The sequence below is a fragment of the Microcaecilia unicolor genome, chromosome 8, assembly GCF_901765095.1.
Source record: "Microcaecilia unicolor chromosome 8, aMicUni1.1, whole genome shotgun sequence".
In the NCBI taxonomy this organism is placed as follows: Eukaryota; Metazoa; Chordata; class Amphibia; order Gymnophiona; family Siphonopidae; genus Microcaecilia; species Microcaecilia unicolor.
In genome coordinates, this window is record NC_044038.1 from 247498664 (window position 1) to 247519623 (window position 20960).

Here is a 20960-nt window from a genome sequence, read left to right on the forward strand (position 1 = left end):
CTCTCTGTCGCTCTCTCTCTCTCTCTCTCTCTCTCTCTCTCTGTCTGTCTCGCTCTCTGTCGCTCCAAAATCTTGTAGCCCCATTTTCTATCTTCCTCTGCCTCCCTTCCCAGTACCAATCACCAAGACATTCATGTACCAACTGCTGCAGGATGCAAATGAATTCTCTGGCTCATCTGAATCTCAAAGATAGACATCTGCAAGAAAGTTTTGCACTTTGTCACAGCCAGCAGTAGCAACATGTTAAAAACTTTTCACAAGATCAGCTTCCTGTGGCAACAGCTTACAATTAAAGGGCCTGCTGGTCTGAATTAGTGGTCCCCTGGCCCTCCCCTAAGCTGTCCCTCTTGGATCCCTAAACTACCCCCTTTCAGCCCTGACTTGAGGCACAAATTCAAAACAGGGTTCTCCTAGACCCACCGTGGCCTCAAAACCCTTGTAGTATAATGTGCTCCAAATCACCCTAACTGTGTCACAGGGCTGGAAGAGCTAAAGGAAACACAATATTTCCCTACCAAAGCCTTAAATTGAAAGTCTTGAGGGTTTGCCTATACTCCTCCCCCCCCCCCCCCCCCCTTTCTGATGCCCGACTCTTATTTGGCCACCTGATGCTAGAGGTCAAATGGTGCCCTTTCAAATGATTGGTGATCACTTCTGCTTGCCACCAGACTGCTCAGCTGAGTTGGAGTCCAGGGAGTGGAACTGCCCTCAGGTTTATTTTTTTTTAAGTGGTGAGGCTTTGACAGGGAGATGATTTTCTTTAGGCTTTTTAGTCCCAGGGCAGGTGGAGTGTATCACACTAGACCACCAGGTTTTTGAGGTCCCTCAGCTGATGTAGAGGACACGTTTTTAATTAATGTATGCCCCTAACTGGAACTGACAAAGATACGATTGGGGATTGAGAAACACTAGACTCCACAGATTGCAGGTCCCACTGTGATATCTTCCAGTTTAGGCCAGTGGGTCCTTTTAAGCCATCATTGCATCAAGTTTGTCGTTTTGAACATTTTGAAAAATAACTAGACATTTTTTTTTTGTAAAGACAGGCCTACAAAGCCTTTATCCTGAAAATCTCCATTAATGAGCTTGCATTAATCTGAATGTGCAGTGCAATAGTTCATTGATGAGAAATTTTACATAAACCTTGTGTGGACATTGACTGCAATCCTGGCCTCGTTTGAGAAACCTTTTACAAAAGGGTTTCCCAAATTAAGTATGTTGAAAATACCGGCAATTTCTCTTGTAATATTGCATTTAAGACTCTTTATGTTAATTCATACAGCATTCTCCTTTTTCTTTGATTCAAGTAGGATGTTGAGATCAGGTGAGGCAAAACAGCTGGTAGTAACTATTTTGGAAAGATTAGTTTTGCAGCTAAAAGGGAGTGTGCTTTTTCAGTTGCAGATTCTCTATTATGGAAGAAGTTGCCCCTTGATTTGTGTTCGCTTTCAGACAGCAGTGTGTTTAGAAACAGTTGAAGGCACATCTGCTTGTACAGGTTTAACATGGTAATGTTTAGCTTTATATTTGATTACAGGCACTATATAGATTCTCAGTGGATGTGTGTGGTGTTTTTATGATGTATTGTTTTATCACTTAAAGAAACATGATAGCAGATAAAGGCCATATGACCCATCCAGTCTGCCCATCCTCTGTAACCCCTAATTCTTCCTGTTCCTAAGCGATCCCAAACGCTTATCCCATGCCTTTTTAAATTCTGGAACAGTCCTCGACTCCACCACCTCCACCGGGAGGTCATTCCACGCTTCCACCACCCTTTCTGTGAAATAATACTTCCTCAGGTTGCTCCTAAGCCTATTCCCTCTTTGTCATCTGCCCCCTCATTCCAGAGCTCTCCTTCATTTGGAAAAGGCTCTCTTCCTGTACATAAATGCCCTTGAGATATTTAAACGTTTCTATCAGGTCTCCTCTCTCCCTCCTCTCTTCCAGCGTATACATGTATGTGTTTTATAATCTTCCTAGGTTTTAGGTGGAATAGAAGTGAATAAAATAAATTAATAGATGGTACTTTTTTTTTTTGCACATCTGCCAGCTTTGCTGTACCATTTCATACACGGTGCCCCCTTTTACAAAACAATTTCTCACTTAACAACATGAAGCCTTAAAATCTTCCCCCCCCCCCCCCCCCCCCCCCCCCCCCCCCCCCCCCCCCCCCCCCCATAAAAGAAAACTGTACTGCTGATATACCAAAAATTTCAGAAAATGGTTTTATTTTTATAAAGTAAAATGCAAGTTTACATTGTTCATTATACAAGTATGTGCAGATATGCTACAGAATTACAGCTTAAAAGCAAAACAGTAAAGGCCCTGTTTACAAAGGTACACTAAAAATTAGCACATGCTAACCGTGTAGATTCTCATAATATTCTTACAGGCATCTACACGGTTTGCACACGCTAAAAATGCTAGTGCACCTTTATAAACAGGGCCCTAAGTTATGATAGGATGAATATAGGGAAATGGGACTGATGGTGTTTGCTTATAACCTTGAGAATGATAGGATCACATGCAGGTTGATTGACACTGAAAAGTATGATGAAGGAAAGACTTTTCTCAGCTCTAAACATATCGTATTTCCTTGGACCTGTAGCCTAGCACAGCACAGTCTACTTGTTCTGATCTCTTTTGCATTTATTGTCTTGAAGGTGATAAAAAACAACTTGAGTCCAACCTGGAGAAAGTTTAGTGTCCCACTGCAAACCTTCTGTGGGGGAGATTTTGATAAACCAATCAAGGTAAGGTCATTGGTAAATTTAAAAGATAAACTGCAATGTGTTGTCTCCTGTATTGTAGACTGCTATTTCTTTCTGACTCCTGATGTTGGGATTCTTGATTTCCAGCTGCTGCTGATGTGACTTTGGAAAGTCCTGAATTCTAGTGATAGTGACAAGGAAAGTTATTACAGGAAGAACCCCCCCCCCATTAAGAATATAAGATGTGCTATGCTAGATCAGATGGAAGCTTCATTGAACCCAGCAACCTGTTCCCAGCTGTGGCTAATCTGGGTCACAAGTACTAGGCAGGATCCCAGAGAGGAGGGTTGTACAATTATTTGAAACGTGTCATCATTAGTGCATTTTCTTTGAGAAAAGTTTGCACTCTTTCTTGATGGAGGACACACTACTAAGGAAATTGCTCCCATATCCCATAATGACCTAAACAGAATGAGTTCCCATTTGCACTTGGTCTTCATGGTAATAGGTAGCAGAGCCAACATAATTCTCCTGATCAGGGAGAGGAATTAGTGGTCTCGCCTCAGCATTTCGCACAGCGCTGTTCTCTCTTGCCATTATGAATCATGACAGAGTAGGATCAGGAAGGAGAAAGGATTCTTGTGGCTTCCTGCTGACCCATTGGTGACCTGGCAAAATAATTTTTAGCTACCCTGACTTCTTATAGTGCTATCACAAGCAGTAAATGAGATGTCCTTAGCATCCTGCTAGACTATTCAGGTATGAGGATGTCTGCTAGTGTGTAACAATGCACGTGGACGTTTCTGGAGGGAAGGATTTGGGCACTGGGTGAATAGATTAAAAGGAACAGAAAAGGTAACCAGCCCAAGGTATGTTTGGAGAATCAGCCTGATGGTTAAAGCAGTGAACTGAGAATCAGAGTCAAGCCAGGATTTGGATCCTATTGCTATCCTTTTGACCTTAGGCAAGTCAGTTAACCCTCCATTTCCTCTGGTACAAATCAAGACTGTAAGCCCTCTGGGGACTGGAGAATACATATTGTACCTGAATATAACTCACCTTTGAGTTACTGCTGAAAAAAACAAAACAATTGAAATATGGGAAAATGCAATTTTACAAGGTATAATTAAAAGCATAACTGAATAGTTTTAGTGCCATTTTTTTTAAAATTGAGATGCATAAAAGAAACCAATTTGAACCTGAAGCTCCAGGTGCTCTGGAGGATTAAAGACACAAGGAACTCTAGATGTACTGAGACAAAATTGTCTTTTGAATTTCTGAAGCAGGACAAAGTGCAAAGGAAATGTCTTGGCTTCAGAATTTGGAAGCTGCTTTGACAGCCCTGGGTGAGGGCAAACTTTATGGCAAGTATACCTTGTAGTCTATGTTGCTGCTTGAGGTTGGAATTTAGGTTCTATCATTACTAGACTTCCCTTCAGAACACAGCAGCAGCCAGAGAAGGGTTTGAGCACAGTGTATTTTGTTTTTCAAAGCTTTCAACAGACATTTACGAATCCAAGTTAGGAGGAGTTATCAATGAGGGCTACTTTTGTGTTATCTTACCATGTACCCTAGTTATTACGATCTGTGGTAAAATAACATTTCTTATCAGCAGCCCACGTTGATAACTACACCCCCTAGTGGCTTTGATTTCCAAAGTGTTTTGTGTAGGGTGGATGTACTTTCAAGATGTGCTATGGGGAGGGGAGAGCATCTTACTTAAATTTCAGAAAGCACCTTTTCTGTACTGATCAAATGAGACAGATTGCTAAAGCCAAAAGACCCAGAACCTGTCAGTCTGCCTATAAAATTGAGACTCTTAACATCATTGCCACAGTTTAAATCAGTCCTCAAGATTTTTATTTAATGATGCATCCCACTGAGCTCCCTTCTGTTAGGCTGGAGAGTTCCCAGGGCCCCCCCCCCCTTGCAAAGATTTACCTATTGTTTCCTCTCCCCACCCTATTCTATCATTAATGCAGTTCACTTCAAGCTTATTTCCCTCTGCTGTCTGTATCTCTGTCCATTTCATTTCCCTTCCCCATTCTATTGAAACTAGATTATTAACTGCCTAGATAAGGCGGGATAGAAAATGTGAATAAAACTTGAAATGCCCTGTGGGCCTTTATACCAGGTCCCAGTCAAGCTTTGTTTTGGAGCATTGTGGCGCCTTGTTTGGGACTCATTTTCCCTGTCTGTTCCACTGTCAGGTCACAGTTAGTGATATGGATGAGAGCTCCAGTTCAGATTTGATAGGGGAATTGACGTGTACCACCGCAAAGCTGTTGGAAGGAGGAGACCAAGTGGTGAGCGTCTGTCATTATCTGTCTTGCCATTGCCCTGCTTTTTCTTTCCTTTCAGGTACACTGTTCTGATTATGATAATGATGGGTCACATGACTTGATAGGCAGCTTTGAGACTAGGTTGTCTCAGTTGCAGAAAGCGGGTTCCAGTTCTCCGGTGAGCCAGATGTTTTGGTTTTTATTTAAATTTTTCATTTGCTTTTATAGATTTTCCACTGTGTCAGAATTTACAGCTCAGCAAATGCTTATTACACTGCTGTAGGTTAATTAAGGATGTTCATAATAAGTATTCATTTCATAAATTGGCATAAACTAGATCTATTGGGTATGTAGATTTTTCATGCATATTTATTTAAAAAAAGCTTTTATGTACTGCCTGCAAGCCTCAAAGAAGCTATCAAAGTGGTTCATAATAATAACACCAGAAAAATACATAATCATTCCATCCCCCCCAAAACAACCCAAACATTGTGTATATCCTGAAAATGGATTTGGGAATAGGTTAATAGGTATCTCTTACCCTGTAGGATAAGAAGAAATACACCTGTGTGTATCTTCTGTAATAATCTGTATATATTGTACCATACTCGTATATAATCTATCAATAGTGCTCTTAATAATATAGCTGGAATTAGAAACAGAGACTGAGGGTGAAGCTGTCGGTATTTCTTTATGGCTAAATGGAATGCAGATGTGTAGCCACTGGAGTATACCTTGCTATTCTCATCAAGCTGGCAACATATGATATTTCCTTCCCTTCTCCTCACCTAAAGTCCCATCCATACTTTCTGTCCTGGTGTCTATTGGTACTGCTTCCTTCTCTTATGAGCCAGGTAAATTGTGTAGGTCAGTCACTTCAGACAGGTAGAGGAAGAAAATTTGATTTCAAGCCTGATCAAACGTTTCTCTGGGTTTGGTTTTAAACACTGTAAAGCTTTGTACAACAGGCATGGACGCTGTTCAAAAATACCATCCTGGAGGCCCAGGCCAAAAGAAAGACGGAACTCCAAAAGACAGCTGGCCTGGTTGAAAAGTGAGGTGAAGGAAGCTATTAGGGCTAAAAGAGATGCCTTCAGAAAATGGAAGAAGGAACCATCTGAAAATAACAAGAAGCAGCATAAGGAATGACAAAGCAAATGCAAGGCGCAGATAAGGCCAAGATGGCCGATTGACCAGGAGCCCAATGGTGACTCCCCCAGACCCAGAGCAGATCCCGTGGATCCCGAAAATGCACTGAGACCGGGAGACTAGACGGGACTGCCAAACACCAGGAGGAGCGCCATCTCTGCTGGAATTAAGCCAGCTGAGCCCAATGGGGAGAGACCACGTGGGACACAGGGCCGGTCTCGGAAATCCCGGGCACACATCGAGGCCAAGAGCCGGGGCGGAGAGCCGTCGAGCACCTGGAGGTGCAATATCCGAACTGGGATGGAGCCAACCGGGCTCCGCTCGTGTAACAAAACCGGCAAGAGAGGGAACGCGTGGAACTCCAGAGGTGGCGCGACACTGTGGCGGTCCTCTCGCATGCAACCTACTCCTGACTCTCCCGAACTGATTGGAGAACTCAGCCACGGACAATCGCCTTGGCTGAGAACAACCGCGGGAGTCCCAGAAAAAAGACTGAGCCAAACCGGACCGAGCCGTGAGGTAAGCCGACAACCGACGTAGGACCCACCCGGTGAACGCGGTAGAGAGACTCGACAGAGTCAATTCACCAGATCAGTAGTCGACCCTGGGAGCCCATAGGCCTGAATCGGAGAGAGACGGGGAAGTTGGCGGGTGAAACAGGTCAGCACTGATTCTTCCCAGCTGCGTCCTTCTCTGTACATTTTCCTTTGTGCCAAAAAGAACCGGAACGCAATCCAGCCTGCCTCGTGGTGGAGACGCAGCCCAGGAGGGACTCAACTCTCCCCTACCAATTGAGAAACTCACCTGCAGTACAACAGGAGAAGCCGCGGGGCACGGGAGGCACTGGCCGGGAACGGCAAGTGAGAGGCCCGCTAGGCAAGCAACCACCACTGAAATTAATCACAACCCTGCAGCTCTCTCTCTCTTGGTTTCCCACCGAGACGTGGCCCAGGGGACTCAACCCTGAGAGCCCAACCGGGAAAACAAGCTGCAGATCAGAGAGAAGACCGGCAGAACTCGAACGGTTCCTCTGAAGAGTTGCACATGCAAGGAGAGCAGTTGGACGGCGTAGCGGACGACTGGACCGGATCACCCGTCTAGACCAGCCCAGGAAACGCGACCCAACGGAACATCAGACGCTGATCGTGAGCGACACTAAATTTGAAGGGTTTGAACGCTAAATACTGAACTCTTTCGGAATACGCTGAAAGTCTACCTGCATATGCCTTCTTTCTTTAAAAAGACTCAAATGCTTTGGGTGACTAGCAATGAAGTAGCATGCTGAATGTTTTCATTTAAATGCTCCTTCCATTTAAATGCTCTAATGTTTAGTAACGCTTTACTTGCCTAACAACGCTATAGCATATTGAATGTTCTCATTTAAATGCTCCCTTTGAATAATTTAAATGCTCAACTATCTAATAGCGATGTAACATGCCAAAAGTCTCCCTATTAATGCTTGGAATGATTTAAATCCTTTACTGGTCTAAACAATGCTACAACATAATGAAAGTTCTCATCTAAATGCCCCTTAAAAGATTTAAATGCTTACTATTGGGAAGTACATTAGCATGCTAAAAGGCTTTTTAGTAATGCTTTGACTACTCCTAAAATGATTCAAACGCTTTTATTTGTTTAAAAATGCTGTTATACAGCTTTATGTCTCTGTTGATCACCCTCCCCTCACCTATCCACACCCACCCTGTTAGAATATCAATGATATGCTTTGATGTCCCCATGCATACCTCCTACCCACCCCCCTCCTCCCACCCTGTCAGACTGTCATAGTAATGCTTGAATGTTTTCACTTATATACACTGTCAGCTAGCACATTTGCTTATTTCCGATCTGAGGAAGAAGGGCAACCTTCGAAAGCTAATCAAGAAATGTATTAAGTTATGTCCAATAAAAAAGGTGGTATCTTATTTTCTTTTCCATGTTTTATTTTGTTTGATTTCTATTGATGATCTAAATGCTGTAAAATGCACTACATACCATCTACATAATTAACAAGACTAACACTTTACAAAAGCAGTATTACGGTTTAATAACCGAATCCCCTAACGCCTCAAACACACACAACAATACACAAACTAACACTGATATGAACCCCAACAAACTATTCCTAACTACCTACTGTCTCTCCCTAATCTACTACTCATTCACAACCCCCAACACAGACAACACGCCTCCCAAAACACACAAACTACTCACACAAACAATACACAATATGCATATTCAAAAAATTAAGCAATGGCACGGAAAACCTGCCAATCACGATCACCATCAACAGAAAGAAACAAAAGGACGCAACAAACTCACACACCAAGAAGACAGACAGCTGATAAAAATCAACACCACTGCAAACTCAATCGAACAACACCACTGACAAATACAAATTGGATAAATCAATGCTAGATCAGCAGTCAATAAAACCACGATACTAACAGACTGGATCACAACTGATCATCTCGACTTCCTACTTATCAGCGAAACCTGGATCCATGACCCCAAAGATCCAATAATACTAGAGCTCTGCCCTCCAGGATACAAAATTACCTACTGGACAAGAGAAGGAAAAAGGAGGAGGAATAGCAATAATCTGTAAATCTCAATTTACAGTCACAACAACAGCAGAATCTATACTTCCCCAACTCGAAATAGCCTCAGTCAGAATCAACCACCCTAACCTATGTGAGCACCTAAACCTAATCCTATTCTACAGACCCCCGGGCAATTGGCAAGACTCACAAACACACTTTCTGGGCTTTATATCAAACATCTGTATCACCACCCAGAACCTCCTCATAGCAGGAGACATTAATCTTCACCTGGAAGATAAGAACTCAAGCAATGTACGCGAATGCAAAGACTTTTTGCAACTATAGGATCTCCACTGGACAAACACACAACCTACCCATAACAAAGGACACACACTAGACATCATCACCCACAAATTCTCACCAGAGCCAAATATCACACTAATAAACACAAAATGGACAGCCAGGCCATGGTCCGACCACCACAGTGCAAACCTCTCCCTCCAATGGAGAACAAAAAAAAGAGACACATCAAAAACAACACACACATACTACGAGAGGCAAAATAGACCCACTAACATTCTGGTAACAATTCTACACTGACGAATGGACAATACCTACAGACTCATCTCAATTTCTCCAAGATTGGGATAACAGATGCAGAATAATGTTAGACAATATAGCACCACTTCAAACCAGAACCTCACATAGGAAAAACTCAATTCCATGGTTTAACAAAGAATTGAAAGAACTAAAAACACAAGTCAGAAGATTGGAAAGAACATGGAGCAAGAAAAAAGATGAAAACATACACAAAGACTGGAAACAACTACAAAGAAAATACAAATACACGATCAGACAAACTAAAAGGACCTATTACAAAACCAAAATAGGACCAAACTATAAGGATACGCACAAACTCTTCACACTCGTAAACAATCTTCTAAATACTACCAAAGTCACCTCTAACAACGCAGTTACCCCATCAGCAACCAACCTTGCAAACTACTTCAAGGAAAAAGTCTCAAAACTCCGACTCAAGATACCCACTAACACAACGGACTACACAAATATCCTTGAATGTCTAGACCCAAAGCCCGGAGAATACCCAGCAGATCGATCATGGACCGACTTTGACACGCTTTCACCAAAAAAAATCTCATACTGGTTAGGAAAATACGCCAAATCGCAATGCAAATTAGACATCTGCCCTAACAGTCTAATAAGGTCCGCACCCAAACAATTCAAAACAGACCTCACAAACCACATAAATTACAGGCTCCAAAATGGATTCTTTCCCACGGACATAAGAAACATACTACTCACTCCGTTACCAAAAGATGCTAAGAAAAACAAAATGGACCTAACCAACTATCGACCAGTTGCATCCATCCCACTCATGACCAAGCTCATGGAAGGCATAGTGACGAAACAATTGACTGAATACCTACATAGACACTCAATTTTGCACGAGTCCCAATCAGGATTTCAGACGAATCACAGCACCGAAACTGTACTAGTGTCCGCAATGAACGTATTCAAACAAGCAATTGCGACTGGTAACAACATCCTCTTCCTGCAATTCGACATGTCCAGTGCCTTTGACATAGTTACCCATGATATACTAATACAAATACTAGAATACTTCGGAATAGGAGGCACTGTTCTCAAATGGTTCAAAGGATTCCTAACCACAAGATCATACCAAGTAACAACGAACGAGGACAGATCACTACCATGGATACCTGAATGTGGAGTCCCCCAGGGATCCCCTCTCTCACCAACATTATTCAACCAAATGATGATACCTCTAGCCAAGCCACTAGCCAATCAAAACCTCAACCCCTACATTTATACAGATGACGTCACAATTTACATTCCATTCAAACATGATCTAAGTGAAATCACCAACGAGATCACCCAAAGCCTCCAAATAATGCACACCTGGGCAGATGCATTCCAACTAAAACTTAACGCAGAAAAAAACACAATGCCTTGTGCACACTTCACAAAATAACACAAAAAAGTTCAACACCATAACCACGCCATACTGTTCCTTCTGGTCTCACAAAACCTGAAAATTCTTGGAGTCACCATTGATCGAAACCTCTCACTCGACACCCACGTGAAAAACACGACCAAAAGAATGTTCTTCACCATGTGGAAACTTAAGAGTAAAACCTTTCTTCCCAAGATACATCTTTCATACCCTGGTACAGTCAATGGTAATAAGTCATCTGGATTACTGCAATGCACTGTACGTCGGGTGCAAAGAACAGACAATCAAAAAACTCCAAACTGCCCAGAATACAGCCACCAGACTCATATTTGGAAAACCTAAATATGAAAGTGCAAAACCACTAAGAGAGAAACTTCATTGGCTTCCACTGAAGGAATGCATTGCGTTCAAGATCTGCACAATTGTACACAAAATCATTCATGCAGATGCCCCAATCTACATGCCAAACCTTGTGCACCTACCGCCCAGAAATGCCACAAGATCATCTCGCAAATTTCTTAACCTGCACTATCCCAGCTGCAAAGGACTGAAGTACAAACTGATGCATGCACTACCTTCTTCTCGTACATGAGCACGCAGTTATGAAATGCATTACCCACAGACTTGAAAGCAATCAATGAAACAACTATCTTTTGAAAATTGCTGAAAACATTCCTCTTCAACAAGGCCTACAACGAGTACCCATAACCTCATTAACTCACCTCACCAACCCTCTCAACTATGAAAGCTTACCTTATACAGTTATTCAATTCACTCCCTCCCTTCTTCCCTTCTTGATCGCTACACACTACTATCTGTATCTGATATCCTGATATGACAATGTCAACAAATCTATGTAAGCCACATTGAGCCTGCAAATAGGTGGGGGAATGTGGGATACAAATGCAATAAAATAAATAAAATAAAGAGGGATTACGAAAAAAAGATAGCATTAGATACAAAAAAACATAGTAAAAAAATTTTCGGTATATTAAAAGCAGGAAGCAGGCAAAAGAATTGGTTGGGCCGCTGGATGACCTAGGGGTAAAAGGGGCGATCAAGGAAGACAAAGACGTAGCGGAGAGATTGAATGAATTCTTTGCTTCGGTCTTTACCGAGGAAGATTTGGGTGGGATACCGGTGTCGGAAATGATATTTCAAGCAGACGAGTCGGAGAAACTTACTGACTTCACGGTAAACCTGGAGGACGTAATGGGGCAGTTCAGCAAACTGAAGAGTAGCAAATCTCCTGGACCGGATGGTGTTCATCCTAGAGTACTGATAGAACTGAAAAATGAGCTTGCGGAGCTACTGCTAGTGATATGCAATTTATCCTTAAAATCAAGCGTGGTACCAGAAGATTGGAGGGTGGCCAGTGTAACACCCATTTTTTAAAAAGGTTCCAGGGGAGATCCGTGAAATTATAGACCGGTGAGTCTGACGTCGGTGCCGGGGAAAATGGTAGAGGCTATTATTAAAAACAAAATCACAAGCTGAAACATAAATAGACAAATGTACATAGTGTTGGTATCAGCCTGGCAAAGTGAAAATTGAGGTCATAACTTGTCAGTTTAAATGTATTGAATGAGAATTTGTCACATTTGTTGTTAAAAATGATTGAACTAAAAAACAAAATCACAGAGCACATCCAAGGACATGGATTACTGAGACCAAGTCAGCCCGGCTTTTGTGTGGGGAAATCTTGCCTGACCAATTTACTTCAATTCTTTGAAGGAGTAAACAAACGTGGACAAAGGGGAGCCGGTTGATATTGTGTATCTGGATTTTCAAAAGGCGTTTGACAAGGTACCTCATGAAAGGCTACAGAGGAAATTGAAGGGTCATGGGATAGGAGGAAATGTCCTATTGTGGATTAAAAACTGGTTGAAGGATAGGCAACAGAGAGTGGGGTTAAATGGGCAGTATTCACAATGGAGAAGGGTAGTTAGTGGGGTTCCTCAGGGGTCAGTGCTAGAACCGCTGCTTTTTAATATATTTATAAATGATTTAGAGATGGGAGTAACTAGCGAGGTAATTAAATTTGCTGATGACACAAAGTTATTCAAAGTCGTTAACTCGCGACAGGATTGTGAAAAATTACAGAAGGACCTTACGAGACTGGGAGACTGGGCGGCTAAATGGCAGACGACGTTTAATGTGAGCAAGTGCAAGGTGATGCATGAGGGAAAAAAGAACCCAAATTATAGCTACGTCATGCAAGTTTCCACGTTAGGAGTTACGGACCAAGAAAGGGATCTGGGTGTTGTCGTCAATAATACACTGAAACCTTCAGCTCAGTGTGCTGCTGCAGCTCGGAAAGCGAATAGAATGTTGGGTATTATTAGGAAAGGTATGGAAAACAGGTGTGAGGATGTTATAATGCCGTTATATCGCTCCATGGTGCGACCGCACCTTGAGTATTGTGTTCAATTCTGGTCGCCGCATCTCAAGAAAGATATAGTGGAACTGGAAAAGGTGCAGCGAAGGGCGACTAAAATGATAGCGAGGATAGGACGACTTCCCTATGAAAAAAGACTAAGGAGGCTAGGGCTTTTCAGCTTGGAGAAGAGACGGCTGAGGGGAGACATGATAGAGGTATATAAAATAATGAGTGGAGTGGAACAGGTGGATGTGAAGCGTCTGTTCACACTTTCCAAAAATACTAGGACTAGGGGCATGCGATGAAACTACAGTGTAGTAAATTTAAAACAAATCGGTGAAAAATTTTCTTCACCCAACGTGTAATTAAACTCTGGAATTCGTTGCTGGAGAATGTGGTGAAGGCGTTTAGCTTGGCAGAGTTTAAAAAGGGGTTAGACGGTTTCCTAAAGGACAAGTCCATAAACCGCTACTAAATGGACTTAGGAAAAATCCACAATTCCGGGAATAACATGTATAGAATGTTTGTACGTTTGGGAAGCTTGCCAGGTGCCCTTGGCCTGGATTGGCCGCTGTCATGGATAGGATGCTGGGCTTGATGGACCCTTGGTCTTTTCCCAGTGTGGCATTACTTATGTACTTATGTTTGTTTTCTCAATGGTTGTTCCATCATTTAACCATATACCACAATGAGACTGTGAACTGAACTAGCCCTGATTTTTCGTTCCCTAATTGTGACACACTTCATTTTTAATGAAATCAGGCCAAAACTCCAAGACTAGTCATTCATTTCATTATGACTTGAGGTTAGATTAAGCAGCAGCAGTCTGTTAAAACTTCACTTAAAGTGGTATGATTCCTGATCTGAGGATGAAGGTTCTGGCATTTGAAAAATAATCAAAAATATATTTAGTCAGCCCAGTTTTAAAAAGTATCTTATTTTTCTTTCTTTCTTTTTTTTTTGTTTCATTTTATTTTTATTTATTAACCTGTCTGGTGTCATGTTTAATTTGAGGATAATGAACTGGAGTCTGAGTGCCACAGAAGGTCTGACCTTCAGGATTTCCCTAATGAATATTCCTGAAATTTGTATACCCTGTATCCTAGAACCAGGTTCATAGTTTGTGGTACTCAATGATTGGCTTTCATAACTAATGGTGACAATCTGGTAAAGTAGTGGCATGCAGAACAATGCAGGAGAAAACCTGTAAATGAAGTCCAAAGGAAACGAAGGAGTAGAGAATGTGACACAAGCGTCAACACAGGGAAGGTCTATCACAGAGTTATTTATTGCACCAAAGACCCGACACGGGGCCGTTTTTCGGTGTTGTAAACTGCCTACCTTAAGAGTCAAGAATACAATATCTGCAGCACTGGTGATTTTGGCACCAAGGTGTTTTTTGAGTGTTCATCCCAGAATACATGTGATTACAGTTTACATATCTGCATTAATACCCTGGCACTACTTGATCTGTAATTCATTTAACAGTAGATATTGTATTCTTGATCCCTGAGGTAGGCGGTTTACACCGCCGAAAAACGGCCCTGTATCGTACAATAAAGAACTCTTTGAGAGACCTTCCCCGTGTTGAATCTTGTGTCACATTCTCTACTCCTTCATTTCCTAAAGTAGTGGCATGAGAATAGTGGAAGTGCCCTGCACACCCTAAGTGGTGGCTGTCTTTTAGGCGTTCCAATGCTTTATGTTTATATTTATTAAAATCTTGATATAGTACCATTTTGTCATAAAAGATCAAAGGGGCTTACACAGAATAATAATCAGACATTAAAATAGAAAGAAAAAGAACACCAATTAAGATAGGAAAGAAGCAATCACAACAAGCAGTAGCAATGAACCAATCAATAAATACCCATGTTATTTCTAAATAGGCAAGTCTGTCCCTGAACACCTGTAATTTATCATGACCAAAAATAATGATGTCTGGGTACCCATATTCTGTTATAGAAATCTAGCATAGATCTGGCATAATTATGGGCACCTAAGGGCAGCAGGGGTATGCATAATTTTCTGTATTCTGATTTTCTTTCCGCTGTATTGGGTCAGCAGTACAGAGTCTGCAGCAACCAAAACATTATTGTTTGCAAACTGTTTTCACATCATAGGACACATCTCTGAAAAAGGAGACATATGGTCAAATGTAGTGATGTGGGTTTATTGGGCTATGCTGCTCATATGAGGGGTTTACCTAAGGCTGCATCTCTTTGGAATTCTGCAATTTATCACTTTATGATTTGTTATAGTCTATCTTTATTGATGTACAAATTGTATTGTGAAATTTGTGTGCATTTTTATTGTCTATATTAAAGATGATATCCCCTAGGATTCTTGAATAGAGCAGAATATATGTTTTTTGGGGTTTTTTGTTTTAAATAGCTAAATATAAAATTCCTTTCCTTATCTTGCTAGACCAGTCCAAACTACTAGGTTATGCTGCCCAACCCGCAGATGAAGGCAAAAAACACAGATTTTCAGTGATGACATTGCCATTATAAGGAATGGTGCAGTTCTGGAAATCTCCAGTATTCTCTACCTCCAGCACATGGTTGCAGTCTGGATTGGTGCAGTGATATATCTGAAGGTCTGGCTCCCTGTGCAGTGATATATCTGAAGGTCTGGCTCCCTGGGGCTAGGGTCTGCCCCAACCTGACTGCCCCTATCGAATAGACTACTCACTTGTCCTTTAGATTTGACTACTCACTTGTCCTTTAGATTGTAAGCTCTCTGAGCAGGGCCTGTCCTTTTATGTTAAATTGTACAGCGCTGCGTAACCCTAGTAGCGCTTTAGAAATGTTAAGTAGTAGTAGTAGTAGGGTCAAGGCCCATGTACCTGGGTGGAGGCAGTAATTGGAGAGGGGCCTTCAACAGAAATCCTGTATTGCAGTGACCAGTAGTGAGGTGTGCCATCCCTCTGCTGTCCATTTGTAGTTAAGTCCTTTGTCCCCACCCCAACTCAGTGTGAGTTTTGTGTAAAGGAAAATAACCCCACCAAGCTGATAAAAGGGAGTCAGCTTCCAGAACTCCAGAGGTCTACAGGCCTCAGCTCTACCTCATAGCTCAGGTGGAGCTGGAGATTTCCAGGATTGCACTAGTATTTACAGTAACAATGCTGTCACTGTAAATCACTGTTCTCTGCTTCTTTCTGCTGGTTAGGGAACACAACCCGCTAGTCTGGACTGGTCTAGCAGGATTTTGCTTAATTTCTGGCCTCTAATGCTGTTCTGGACAGGGCTGTTGGATGGGGGGAACCAGGTACTTTACCGTTAGTGGTCACTCCTGAGCAGCTAGGTAATAGCCTTTCTAGTAACCATAATGGACTGTGTTCCACTTTAAGGCATGAGAGGTCTCCTGCAGAGCCAGGTCTCTACAGGGTTTGGATGTGAGAGAAATGAGGACAAGGTAATAGGTCTTTTCTCCAGTAGCCAGAGTTAATATGCCTTAGTATCTCCACTACTTGTAATGCTTGCTGTTCTATGCAGATGGAGTATGAATGTATCCACCCAGAGAAGAAACAAAAAAAGAAAAGTTACAAAAATTCTGGAATTGTTCGGATTAAGTCCTGCAAGGTACGTACAGCTCTAGAGTGTCTTGTTGCTGCTAGTGTGGGACCTGGTGATAATGAGAAAAAATAGCTGATTTTCAGTCTCTCCTCTTTAGATTGAAGTAGAATACTCCTTTTTGGACTACGTTATGGGTGGTTGCCAAATCAACTTCACTGTAAGTACAAATTTTAATCTTTTGAATAAAATAGTGTTTACCCTAAAGAGGTAACCCTAACCCTCTTATACACCCCCCTCCCTCAGAGGACCAGCAAGACACAGTGTCCAGAGCAAGTACAGTTTCAACTTCTTCGCATAGCTACCGCCTTCACGTAGCTGCTCTCTCAGCAAAAACTGCCATAGTAGTGAGCCGCAGAAATGCCTCTAAGTAGAGCCAGGAACTGTAGATGGTAATTCCCGTTCCACATCACCGCCATCCAACCACCACTGGCAACGAAGAATCATCTGATGAAGCACGCAAACCACCAGCTGCGCCAGGTACCCAATACCCACTTGGAGACCTTAGTTATAATTTTATGGAAATCAGTTAGAACGGTATACCAAGTTTAAATAAACACAAACATAAGATGCAAGGCATTGATAAAGAAAGTTAAAAGAGAAGCAGAAAGTCTGTCAGGGAGTCAGTTGGACTGTTGGATCATCAAGGAGTAAAAGGGGCAGTCAAAGTGTGGAAGACCGTGGTGGACCCTTACACATCCAGCTTTTCCTACTTAAGCGCACAACTATGGAACGTGCTGCCAAAAGTAGTAAAAACTACGCTCGACCACGTAAGTTTCCGAAAAGCACTAAAAACAGACCTGTCCAGAAAAGCATACCCCACCGACCCAACATAAAAAACCTGGATACCTGCGACATAACATAACCAAAGATCGAAATGGACATATCCAGACTCTTCCTCTCCCTCTCTAAGTTCCCCCAATGTATTTACCATACATGAACCTTACTCTACCACTATATCACATTCTTTTTGTTCATACCGGAACCGGCTAACGCCATTTACGGTACTATGTAAGCCACATTGAGCCTGCAAAAAGGTGGGAAAATGTGGGATACAAATGAAACAAATTAATAAATAAATAAATCCTTTGCTTTAGTCTTTCTCTGTTCAAGACCCAGAATTATGGAACTCATTACCAATACATTTGAGACATTGCCATTCCTTGGATAATTTCAAAGTCTTTAAGGACGATTTTTCTATTGTAAGATGATGCTTTTCCTATAATGTCAGTTCAAGGGCCTTGCAATTCCGCTGTGACTCTTAGAGCAAACGCATTTTCCCTGCTGTTCTAACCCTCCCTCTTTCCTATCTATATTGTAGTTCTACCCCTCCCCCCCTCTTTCTGTATCATGTCTTGTCCTGTTTTGAACTCTAATGGTTAGGGTGGTGAACTTTAGTCCTGGGGAACTGAGGAACTGAGTTCAATTCCCACTTCAGGCACAGGCAGCTCCTTGTGACTCTGGGCAAGTCACTTAACCCTCCATTGCCCCATGTAAGCCGCATTGAGCCTGCCATGAGTGGGAAAGTGCAGGGTACAAATGTAACAAAAATAAAAAAAATTTAGATTGTAAGCATCCCTGATGGATTTTCCCATAGGCGGGATAGAAAGTGCTAAATAAACTTGAAAATTGGATGTAAGGGAGCTACCTGTGCCGACATGGTATTTAAGGGTGGCGATATGAAGGAAGTGAAAGATCTTGGTGAACCTGGAAGATGTAATAAAACAAACTGACAAATTAAAGAGCTATAAAGGAGATCTAAGATGTCAGCACTGGATATGCCACGACCCTCACTGCTCCTCAATCTTCAATGATTTTCCTTTTTCTTGTTTTTTTCTTGGAAGCAAGATTAAATGTAAACGGAAAGTGAGAACTTACCCAGCAGAGTTGTCCTCACCCACTCCAAAGCTTTTGACCAAGTTTGTAGGTGCCAGTTCCAAAAAACTGTGATTGAATGTAATACTGGATCAGGCCTTGAGGCAGCCCTTCTGGTTTCAAATGCGAGTCTGAGCCTGCTCTGCAGTTTCCACCACCTGACCTGACTTTGCAAGGGAGTACTGATTCTGCTGGAGCAATGCAAGCAGCAATTTAGACACAAGGAGAACAGCTGGTGACCAGGATGGCGTCTGTTGGATCTCACAATTCTAGCACACTTCTAGAGGAAAAAAACAAAGGGGAGCCCGATGTTCAGAGCGATTTAAGCAAATTGTTTTCTGGGAAGTTTCATTTCTCCTCTTCTGTTTGATCTATGGCTCTGCTGTCAACTAAAATAAGTAACACGGTTTCCATTATGTAGCTTCCCACTATTCCAGAACCTGCATATCTCTTGTCTACAAGTTCTCCATAGATGAGAGGTACACACTTGTTTACTCGTCTGGTTAGTGTTAGGTTACTGAGTTGTTTAAGGTTGGCTGTTCTAAGTTTACCCTTACTGCTCGTCTACATAAAAACTGAAGAGCTGGACTGGATGCCATGTAAAGTAATGAGTCAAATAACGACAGTTACCTTCGCAGTGCTTCCTGCATATCTCTTGTCTACAAGTTTTCCATGTTAAATTGTACAGGGCTGCGTAACCCTAGTAGCGTTCTAGAAATGTTAAGTAGTAGTAGTAGATGAGAGGTCCACACATGTTTACTCATCTGGTTAGTGTTAGGTTAGTGAGTTGTTTAAGGTTGGCTGTTCTGAGTTTATCCTTACTGCTTGTCTACATAAATACTGAAGTGCTGGACTGGATGCCAAGAGATCTCAACTCAGTTTTAGTTTCTCTATCTCCACCTGCTGGTTGATGAACACAACTGTCCCACAGGTTCTGGAATTGTGGGAAGGACTAATGGAAAGAAAATGATCAGGTAAGACTTAATTTCTCATTGTTTCCCATCCCTTCCTGTTTGTTTTACTAGATCACCTTTATTACTTTCCTTGCTCCCCTGACCTCCATCCATCCACCAGCTGATAGGCAGAAGACTTTAATTTGAGTATCCTGTTCTATAATATTATACTGAACCAATTTATTTTCTGTGTTATTTTAATTTGATCTTAGATTTCAGATTGTAATCTTGATTTTGCACCCACTGTAATATGCCCCTTGTTTTCCTGCAATAACCCTGTGCCTGTTTTTAAATCTAGGTTGGTATTGATTTTACTGGCTCCAATGGTGATCCAAAATCACCAGACTCGCTGCATTTCATCAGTCCAAATGGAGTCAATGAGTATTTGACTGCGCTATGGTGTGTTGGAAATGTAGTCCAGGATTACGACACGTAAGGAATATGTAAACTGATATGTTTCTACAGATATGTATTTATTAGGATGTATTTATTCAATCTTAGTGATACTGATAGAATTACACTATGTATGAAGTGTTGGTTCCAGTTCTCTTTTGTATTATGATACCCAGACTTGAGTTCAGTTTTTTGCAGTGCACCATCACCTTCCATTTTCTGTCTCCATCTCTTTTCCCTTGGTAGCATGACCTTCCCTTCACTCTTGCATCCCATCCCTAGTGTCACGACATGCCTGTCTCTCCCACCCTTTTGTATTACTATTTCCAATCCCCATCTGAGGATTCTGGTGAAGAGCACTTCATATCTGCTGCTTTACAGTGGAGGTCATAGTCTGGCCAAACTATGGGGCTCTGCACATACCTGACTTTACGGGGGAATGAGCAGAGGAGGAGGGGAGCAGCAGATAAGAGGCTCCTGCCCAGTTAAACCTAGGTGAGCTGGCCGGCCACTGATGCTCAGTGTCATTTAACCGGGTAGTTCCACTGAGCATCTCTGCTAATCGGCCATTCCTTAACCAGGTAGGTTAGAAGCGGTCCAGGGCAGGGTTTGGGTGGAGCCACAACTTAGCCATTTAGCAGCCAACGGTGGTGAGCGGCTTGTGAGCACTCACAGCCATGGAATGAATTAATCCCAGATATTCAATGCTAGGGCATGCATGGCTTCCGGTACTGAATATCTAGGTATGTGCGCCGACCTGGAAGCTGTCACCAGCCAATATTCAAACCAGGGCTCAGTTAACTTGAAGTTAGGACAGCCTTTTTGCTATCCTGAGTTCAGGTTTTTACTTATCTGGTTAGCTGTCTGCATCAGACCAATGGTCCATCTAGCCCAGTATCCTGTTTCCAACAGTGGCCAAGCCAGGTCACAAGTACGTGGCAGAAACCCAAATAGTGGCAACATTCCATGCTACAAATCACAGGGCAAGCAGTTGATTCCCCATGTCTGTAGCAATAGCAGACTATGGACTTTTCCTCCAGGAACTTGTCTAAACCTTTTTTTAAACCCAAGTACACTAACCGCTGCTACTTACATCCTCA

The 20960-nt window shown here is 42.2% G+C and overlaps 1 protein-coding gene across 6 annotated transcripts in view; it reads left to right on the forward strand.

Annotated features, from left to right (window-relative positions):
* Positions 1–20960, forward strand: part of LOC115475343 (copine-1-like) — a 167184-nt gene that overhangs the window by 117960 nt on the left and 28264 nt on the right. For all 6 annotated transcript variants that reach the window (XR_003943010.1, XM_030210988.1, XM_030210985.1 and 3 more), the window contains 5 exons: positions 2667–2756; positions 5076–5174; positions 16562–16648; positions 16740–16799; positions 19766–19899. Coding sequence is in view for 5 of the 6 variants with exons in the window: in XM_030210988.1 (XP_030066848.1) it covers positions 2667–2756; positions 5076–5174; positions 16562–16648; positions 16740–16799; positions 19766–19899 (470 nt within the window). In the remaining variant the exon portion in view is untranslated. The remainder of the gene's footprint in view (positions 1–2666; positions 2757–5075; positions 5175–16561; positions 16649–16739; positions 16800–19765; positions 19900–20960) is intronic.